The sequence below is a fragment of the Amblyomma maculatum genome, chromosome 8 (assembly GCF_055883805.1).
Source record: "Amblyomma maculatum isolate TAMU_Amacu chromosome 8, ASM5588380v1, whole genome shotgun sequence".
Taxonomy (NCBI): Eukaryota; Metazoa; Arthropoda; class Arachnida; order Ixodida; family Ixodidae; genus Amblyomma; species Amblyomma maculatum.
The window spans coordinates 95,671,665-95,680,872 of record NC_139351.1 but is presented as its reverse complement, the minus strand read 5'-3'; the positions used below and the strand labels follow the sequence as shown (position 1 = coordinate 95,680,872).

At 46.5% G+C, this 9,208-nt stretch overlaps 1 protein-coding gene across 1 annotated transcript; it reads right to left on the bottom strand.

Annotated features, from left to right (window-relative positions):
* Positions 1 to 247: 247 nt before the first annotated feature.
* Positions 248 to 4,150, bottom strand: LOC146181882 (uncharacterized). The gene is made up of 2 exons (XM_084576891.1): positions 3,261 to 4,150; positions 248 to 660 (listed from the first exon to the last, which is right to left on the bottom strand). The coding sequence occupies exon 1, from the start codon at positions 4,046 to 4,048 to the stop codon at positions 3,284 to 3,286; it is 765 nt and encodes a 254-aa protein (XP_084433017.1). The 5' UTR covers positions 4,049 to 4,150; the 3' UTR covers positions 248 to 660; positions 3,261 to 3,283.
* Between the last annotated feature and the right edge of the window lie 5,058 nt (positions 4,151 to 9,208).

Here is a 9,208-nt window from a genome sequence, read left to right as displayed (position 1 = left end):
TGAAGCCAAACTCTACTGATAAATCGAACGGAAAGTTTAATCATGCATACATTCATTATCACCAACCATCGTAAACCAAACAATATACCCTGCTATATACATTGATGCCCTCCAGTTCCTCCAAGTATAGAGGGAAGAAGGAAGAGCCAACTGTTCGAAGAAAGAGAACGGCTCCTTCAAACGAGGCGGTCGAACACCGCATTTCCCACAGGTATTAGAGAGATTTAGCACACCGTGATCCGCGCATGTCTAGATCACTTTCATGCCGATAGATGGCGCCACATACTTGATGTCAGCACATTGACCTGGCGCATCGGAACCAATCAGCTTGTGTGCCCCGCCCACGAGCGGTAGAGTGTCACGGTGACGGATCGCGGATCACGGTATGCTAAATCTCTCTATTAACGCACGTCACAACACACAGTCGACGCTGGGTATTGGAAATGTCGCTTTGGACAACACTGCACTTTGCCACAGCAAGCCAAACCAATGTGGCAGCTTGTAAGGAGAAGTATAGTACACGCAGTTGCCTCCTGGAGTGGAAACACCGCCGAGGTTTTCAGTCGCCATGCCGTTCCTCGAAAAACCTCGCGATGCTAGCCGCCGTCGACGCAGGAGTAGGTGTCATGCAATTGCTTCGGATCGGCATGAGCATAGAGCCTGGAAGAGTATTGAAACAAACAATATAATCTCTACATTGCGATCCTCTTAAGATATGAACAGAAAGTCAGTTTGTCGGTGGCAGGACAAACATATATAGTTTTCTCTTTTTCGTCTGCTGCGTTTCAATCATCGGGCGCAAAAACAGTTACAGTGTCATTGCAACAATATTCTATAATTTCTTGCTCGTGTTTTTTATGTTTAGACTAAAACTACGAATACTGCAGTCATGGTAACCGAGCGCGAAAAAGACGAACACGCAGAGAAGGCAGGCCGAGGAGATGACGGACGGAGAAGAAGAAAAAGACGGACAGAGAAGAAGAATAAAAAGAAGACGGGCAGAGACGAAGAAGAAAAAGACGGGCAGAGAAGAAGAATAAAAAGAAGACGGGCAGAGAAGAAGAAGAAGAGAAAGAAAAGGAGAGGAAAGAAGAAGAAAAAAAGAAGTCTGCTCTGCGTGTTCGTCTTTTTCGCGCACGGTTGCCACGAATATCTACCAACTAGCCCAACTTCTCGCATTATCTACAAAAACTGACATGGAGGCGCACCAGTAACTATAAAGACAGCTATCATTTTGGGAAACCAATTGGAAAGCTGCTCGAAATGCTCTAGTCATTTTGTTTAAGAATTCTTGAACGCATATAGGATCATGTGGGAGCCCATCTGTGCCCTTAAGCTAGACAGCAATGATTTAAAAAAATATTTGTAAGAGGCATGAGCACTATAATGGGCATGTGATATGACGAGAGTATATATTGGGTAACATTCCTGCGAAAAAAGAGTAACGACACGAAAGAAGCCATAATTCCGGCCCAAACAAGTATTTCTCTATTGTCGATGCATCCCCGTCCCGCCAACTTAGTACTCAAAGGCCTTCCTACGCGACTTTCAGACACCATCACACCTCGTATAGCGATGCAAGACCTTGACTCTAATACGGGATATACATTGCACTCCAAATCTGCGTGCCCCCTCCCCTCTACATGCTCCTGTACTTTGCTCGGTAAATAAATAGCACTGACACTGTTGTGTAATTAAAATGAAAAAATTCTAGGGGCACTCTACGTTACGAAATTATAGGCGAAGCTAGCACTTGTAAAAAAAAAAAAAAGGAGAGTCCCTACTTGCAGTACACAGTAGAATCATGGGTCACACAGAGCATAATTCGGCAACAGGGCTGTAAGTTGAGCTGGTTTGCATACGTTAATCTTCAAGGATACAAAGCGAATTTTGGTGCCGAACACGAGAAAACTACATGACTCAGCGCTGTGTCTTGGCTTTTCTTGTGTTCTGTCTCGAAGATAGCCGTTCTATTAATTCAGCTAGGTATAACTATATTCTTCGTTCGATTACGTGGGTTAAATGTATACGGTTTCACTTCTCAAAGCGACTAAAGGCTATGAGAGACGCCGTAGTGGAGGGCTCCGGAAATTTGAACCACCTGGGGTACTTTAACGTGCACTGAAATGCACAGCACTTGGGCGCCTTGCTTTTGGCCCCCATCGAAAAGCGGCCGCCACGGCCAGGATTCGATCACGCGTCCGAGGATTCACTTGTCAAGCGCTGTAACCACTGAGCTACCGCGACGGGGCCTTGCTTGGATCACGATTCCGTTCTTGATAAACGAAATGTAAACGAAAAGCTACGTTCTTATTCAACATTCAACCGAATTCGAGTCACGACAGCATCTGTAGCGTGTGGTTGCCTGATGCACGCACATACCTATGCGCACCATCCCGAAGTGAAACTTGCGGGTACTCAAACGTATATTTTAAGTGATTCCTTTGTAATGTAGTGGCCTTTGTTCAAGCAACAAGAAGCACTGTTCCAGCCACAGCAGGCCCCTAACGTTATATATTTTCTTCCTATAGCTCAAATTTAAACCATACAAAAAGCCAGCTCAGCTCGTGCGTGCGTTCATTCCAGTTTGTAGAGTGGTTCCAGCACCACTTCATCCAAGATGGCCCAGCTGGCAGCAGGTACGAGTCAAATGGTAACATCATTCGGCAATTTCTCTTCCGGAATCTGCACCTACGTCACAGCGGCCGCCATTTCGTGGTGCATGCAGTGCGGCTAAAGGCTGCAGGCATATCTAATCGCGTTATCACTGCTTGTTTGAGCTGGCTAAGGCTGAACTCTGGACTACAAAATGGGTTCCCATGATGATGTCAGAATTGAGTACCTCCTACTATAGTGTACTAGAATACTACTCCTACCGCCTGCAGAACGATGCCGCTGATAACGCAGTCACCAGACCGGCATGAGCTAGCGATTGCAGCACCACCGCTTCGCAGTGGCACTCCCTGTGCCCACAATTGGCATGGCCTAGGAAATTTTTACAAAGACTGTACAGGCACAAAACGACGAAAGTGGAAGCGCCAATACGCACCATTACGTGTGAACTCTTCGCCAAAGGCGCATAGAACATAACACACTGCAAGTTAGCAAAGTCAGCTAAAACGCGAGTATCAAGAAATTTGTGAATGTTGCAGGATATGCTGTCGTTTAACTCTGTTTATATGCATACTGCATACCATAACTTATTTCACACTATAAAAACCTTTTGTTGCATAGCAATTGTTATCTAAATGCGCACTCACCTGGTAAAATATACCGGGTTTTCTTATTTCCGGCGGTTCCACCGGGTCCAGGCCGCCGCGCTGAGCTCCGCAACGGCTACCAGCGCTCCCAGCAGATTTGACGCGCAAAGAAGAACGTCACCAGCGAGCGCCCCGTACGCCGTCCACAGCCCGCAAGCCGCCAGGGCCCACACCGCGAGCTCGGGCAACGGGCCCGACCTGACTCGAGCCAGCGGCGAAGCGTTGCAAGCCACCGTGTAGATCGAGGCCAGCCGTCCCAGCCAGGCGACGGTCATCATCGGCGCTGTGACTTGAAGCGCTGCCAGCGCCCCCAGCAGCATCCAGCCGGGTCCCCATTCGCTGGCGTACGCGCGGTGCACCAGAACGTTAAATAGCAACAACGGCAGTCCCCACGCGTTTACCCACACCACAGCAGGCTCGAGCACGGCGCGACCGTAGAGAAGCCAGGCATGACAGCACATGGCACCCGCGGCCAGGGGCGCGAACGCGATGCCGGCCGAGCTGGCGCGCCGGTGGACGCGCCAGGCGAGCGACAGGCCGCCGACGAAGCTGGCGAGCGTGACGACGCCAGCCACTCGGCCGACCCATTCCTGTGCGCTGCTCATCGTCGTGTGTGACGCCGTCAACTGTTGAAGCAGCGTGTCGGCGTTATCGACGATTACGACGTCAACGATGCCGGAGGCAGCGAGTGTCGTCCGCTGGCCATTAGCGGGCGCCCACAAGGTCGACCCGCCAGGAGAGAGCGAGAGCGACCGTGGAAACAGTGGGATCGCTTCGGCCAACAACATTGAAACCGGGTCCCGGGGGCTGCAGGGAAGGGGCTGCGACACCGTGTTTTTCTTTTTGCTTACGGACTCCGGCCGCTTCGCGGTGTACAGCAGTGCGCGCTGCTCGGCTAGATCGCTCGCGCAGGGAAATAAAGTTCGGTTAACCTGAAGAATGGCGAGAACCGATCAATTTACGATCGGAGCAAAGCACGGCCACCTGTTAAAGGCCCCATCATCAACAATGACGCCGTGGATTTGTAATCGTTTATAGCGTTCTGTAGCAGACGAGCTCAGCAGCGAAACCGATAAAGCCACGTGATTGGGTTTCTGCTCCGTCGTCTGCTCCAAAAACGACCTGGTCACCGCGAGCTCTCCGTTTTAACGAAAAATTCTGAGATATATTTTTATTTGGAGCGACTTCATGCAAGTTTTTGTAGCATCGGATTGCCATATCATTTTTGTTTTTGATGGTTGAGCATTTTTTGCCGACTTCCGAAACCTCGGTCTACAAGGTCTACGCACAGCGCAAGTGGTCAAGTAGGGCCATCTGGCAATCGTTTCAGAAGTCTCTAGTACCTAATTTGTAGTCATCATCATCGTGGCCAACTTGAGTGTGCTTCCGAAATTCGGTGTCACACCGTCACACGCTGTAACTTAACTGGGGTGTCATCTCAAGCCTGTCATTCTGAATTCGTCACCAATAGGGAACAGAGGCGCGAAATTCAAAAGTTTCTCAGCGGGCTCATTCAAGAATTATCTCACTCTGACCGAAATCTGTTACAGATTGACACAAAGCGTGTCATAATTTCTACGATACACCTGGATTTCTGAAAGCAGGTTTCCTACTCACGCATATTAGAAAAAAAAAAAAAGAGTTAGAGAACGTTCATCTTGGCTTGGTACAACTTGAATTCTGCAAGAATGATCATTCAGTTGGGAAACATAAAAGGGCTGTTTAAAATAAATTTCTGAATAACGCCTCTTTTTGATTAAATATGAAGTACAATAAATTAGTTTTAGCTTTCTGCTACGAGAAGCAAGAAGCTCCCATTGCAACTCTTTCTTTCGGTGCTGTACAGCTATCTTTTCTCCCGTGCCTACACAAATCGAACCTTACGGCTGTTCACGCTGCTGTTTATGAATTTTATTAATTTGTCAATTAATGGCTGCTACACAAGGTCACATATACGGGGCAGGTGTATTCCATTTTAACACAGGGTACGTAGGAGAACACTTTTCTCTAAGTCGGCCAGCATCTAAGATTTCCTTGAGCGAAATTCAACAACCTGCTAGGTTTACCAACCACGTAGTCCAAATTTGCACGCCATGAACAGTGATGAAGTAGTGTAACACATAAGCATATGTAATAACCCCCTCTGACTTTCCAAATTATTATTTACGGGATATTAGTTGAGCAGGAATCTTCTTTTTTATTTATTTATTTTTTGTAAAACACAGATATTTACGCACGCTTCACTGTTTTCAAACATTGCTGCCATCTTTAGTTTTTTTTTCTGCACGAAAAACAGACATGTACTTGAAAAAAAAAAAAGGATTATTAAATGGAATGTTATTATTATACATTAAAAACAAGAGTGGTTCCAGGGCCGATTCTTGCGGTACTCCGGATGACACTTTTCATTCATTTTGCTTTAGTTGTGTCCAAGTTAACACCTTTAGTTTATTGACAAGGAGTGGCTGTGACACGACGCGAAAAGGATAATCTGTTAAAACGAAACGGGTTCGGGATGTAGTACAAGATGAACATCTGGTAGTATCAGAGCAGCGCTTTATTAAACAGACTGATATGCCATCAAACCCGCACGCTGGATTCGTTATTTCTCCGATAGGTTTTCGGACCTTTGTTACACTTGTTTCACGTGGCTGCATCAATGGTGCATTACGTGTGCCTGCTGTTGCACTCAAGAATTATTTGAAAGTAATTACTGATACACCTTTGTCTTCTCAGTGTCATATTTCTGGCCACTAATGGTGGCGTATATTTCAGACGAATCTGATATTCATTGCGTTAATGTAGTGCAAGAAAAAATTAAGATTTATTTTTCATTTAAGGGGCAACTCTATTTTTTTTTTTATGTTCAGAGGTCGAAAAAAATTCAATTATATATTCTCCATGATGTTCCAATGTCCCACGATGAATTTCTCACCTGAAGGCGGCATAGTTCTCTCGCAATTTAATTATCAAGATAAGTACCACGTGACGTGATCCATATTTCTACAGGCCACCCTAGGCTGATGACGTCATGGACTAGTGTGCACGGGGAGCATAGTATTCGAAAGCGGTTTCGCGCCATCCGAGCGTGCTTATTACAGTTTAGTTTCCTGCCTTCAGCTTGATGTGACTTATACGCCGGAGTGATGATTGACAGGAACGTTTTGCTCTGCTGTGCGATTCATAAATTCCTCAGCGGCGACAGTGGGCGGAGATAAATTTACTAGAGGCAACAACCTTCGCGACAGGCAGTTAAAAGCCTTCCACCGCCTCAACAACTAGCAAGAATTCCACGTGCGCTAAAACATACTGAGGGCTCTTGGGGTTCCTTTAGGCGAGCATTTCTGAGAACACCGTGTTATAAGAAATACACGCGCTCGAAATGGAGTAACAGCAAGAAAAAAAAAAAAAAAAGAAAGAAACAATGGCGCAATATCAGTGCTGTGTTGGCAATGGCGAGCCCAACATAGGATTAATGCACTGCCAGTACAGTACCAATATTGGGCCGACGGTTTGTACGATTTTAACAGGTCGCCTGTACCTTGGCAGACGACGCGACCAGTCAGAGACTCCGTTGTCTCTCGAGGCAGTGGTTCGTAAATGAAAGGAAACTAAGCCGGATGAAGTCGATCCGTTCCCCGAATCGCTTTCTGAAGACCGATTGGTCTCTCGGAAGCTGATTTCTGCGCTTTCAAACGTATCGACAAAAGCTCATAGCGAGACACCGGGTTGTTCTGATATCCGAGGTACTTACCTGCTGTTTTACCCGCGCAGCTTGACGTGAACCAACCTATGACATCACAGCCGATGTTATGCCAGTCTGTGTAGTTTCGGTTTCTCACTTCAATCTTTCCCTGGCGTATACTGGTTGTTTTCTAAAAAATACATATTACACACAATAAATCGGGTTCATAGAAATATAAAATCAGCCATTAACTTTGCTGATGGCCTGATGGACTCAACATTGTTGTAATCGATGCTTAGTCACGATGACCTTAATTAAGGCATGCATAAGCAAACAAGAAAATTAGCCAAACGGAATCTTTTGTCATTAGGAGGGGCGACCGATTCTTAACCATTTAACGGCATAAAATATTGCGGTATTTTGCACTATAAGTTCGTGAACAGCTTCAGTTCCTCTATATATTTTCATTTCACCATATACTACAGGTCTATCGAGTGCCCATGTATATATAAGCAGCCATTCGATTGATTATCTAAAGAGAGCGCAGTCATTATTGACAAAGGATAATAAATTAAAAGCAGGAGTTGTGGCTTCCAATTTAAAGACAAAACACTGATAAAAGTAATCCGAATTTATATCTTCGAGCACTTTTTTTTTTTTTTGTTTCCCGAGAAGGCTCAGTATTTCTGTCGCGTAGGTCTGAACTATATAGCTGACTCTTCATTTGCAGTCACGTGCTTTGCCATAAACCAGTTTGACCCGTTAAAAATTTGGACAGAGAGCTCTCGGAGTAAAATTAAGCGTGCTTGAACGAGGAACGTGTTGAGGCAATGGTATCTTAAAAATTTAATACGCTGAACGCGAGTTTTGAGGTATCGATCGGCAGGCATCGTTGCCGATCAGGTGTCCGCACTGCGGGCGGCAATGAACTGTTCAACAACGGAAAAAGAATGCCTCGCCATTTTTGGGGCTGCGGCGAAGTTGCTCTTTCAAAATGGTCACTAACCACTACTACTCGTATTGGTTGGCCAACCTTCGTGATCCATCAGGGCGCCTTGCGCAGCCGAACCTTCGCCCGCCGGAATGAGACCTCGCTATCGTCTTTATGTCTGACGTAAGCATGAAGGCGCCAACACGCTCTCTCGTGCACAGTTCGAGCTTGATGTGTCCGGCACAGACGACGCTGGCAACTTCCTCGGTGCCGTCGATTATTATTTCTTCAATCAGCAGTGCGCCGATCCAGAGTTGCGACCCCTCATCGTCTATATGGAAGGTCAGCCAGCCACCAGACATAAATGTTTCTCTCGGGGCCACCCGTCGTTTTTCTTGAAAAACGGCGTGCTCTAACTTTATTCTCTGATCCGAGAGCTTACCTCCTCTTCTATGAGAGGAAATAATTTATATGCGTGCCACTATCCGAAACAGCTTCTGGCCACTTGAGTTACTCTCGCACGCTTGCAAGAATACGACAGATGGTCTTATACTGACCCAACCTTGCCAGTGTTGTTAAACGCTGTGTTCAGAGCGGTCGGCAAATCAGCGCCGGATTAAGGTCCAGTCATTCAAGCCTACAGGCCTTCTCAAACCCATTGCACCACACAGCGCACCGTTCAATGAAGTCGACATGGACCTTCTCGGCCCTAGATTTCCCTGTGTCCTCAGGTGGCAACCATTGGATAATCATCGCCATAGTCCATCTCATTCGCTAAGCACCTTGTGGTACAGCATCTGAGGTTTATTCCTTGCTTTATGTACCAGATCGTCCTGATCGGCACGGAGCCCGGACTCCGTTATTACAAATCGAGGGGCTGCCTTTATTTGTCAAACGATGGCCGAGATTTTTCAACAATTAATGTCCAACACAGGACTTGGGATGATATCCTACCATGTGTAACATTTGTACAATACGGTAATCCAAGAGAAGACACGTTTCACGTCGTTTTGCCTCCGTTACTTCGGGGAAGTTGAGACAAACTTACACACTATGCGTCCTTGTGAACCCAGCCTACTTTCTTCCGACGCCGCCCAGTTTGCTCAAGTTATCTAGCGAGCAAGACGGCATGTGTCCACACTGCACAGTATACAGCGCAAAGATTCGCGCCAGTTTGCCACAGGCAAGCATGCAGCTACAACCCCGGAGACTTGCTCTGGGTCTGGACTCCTGTTAAACTCAGAGGCCTGTCGAAAGAGCTCACATGTCGCTATTAAGATCCCTATAAAACCTTGTGACGCATATATATCAGTGACGTCAACTACGATGTGC

Coding starts and splice junctions, on each gene's coding strand:
- LOC146181882 (XM_084576891.1), bottom strand. CDS start 4,048: ATGTTGTTGGCCGAAGCGATCCCACTGTTTCCACGGTCGCTCTCGCTC.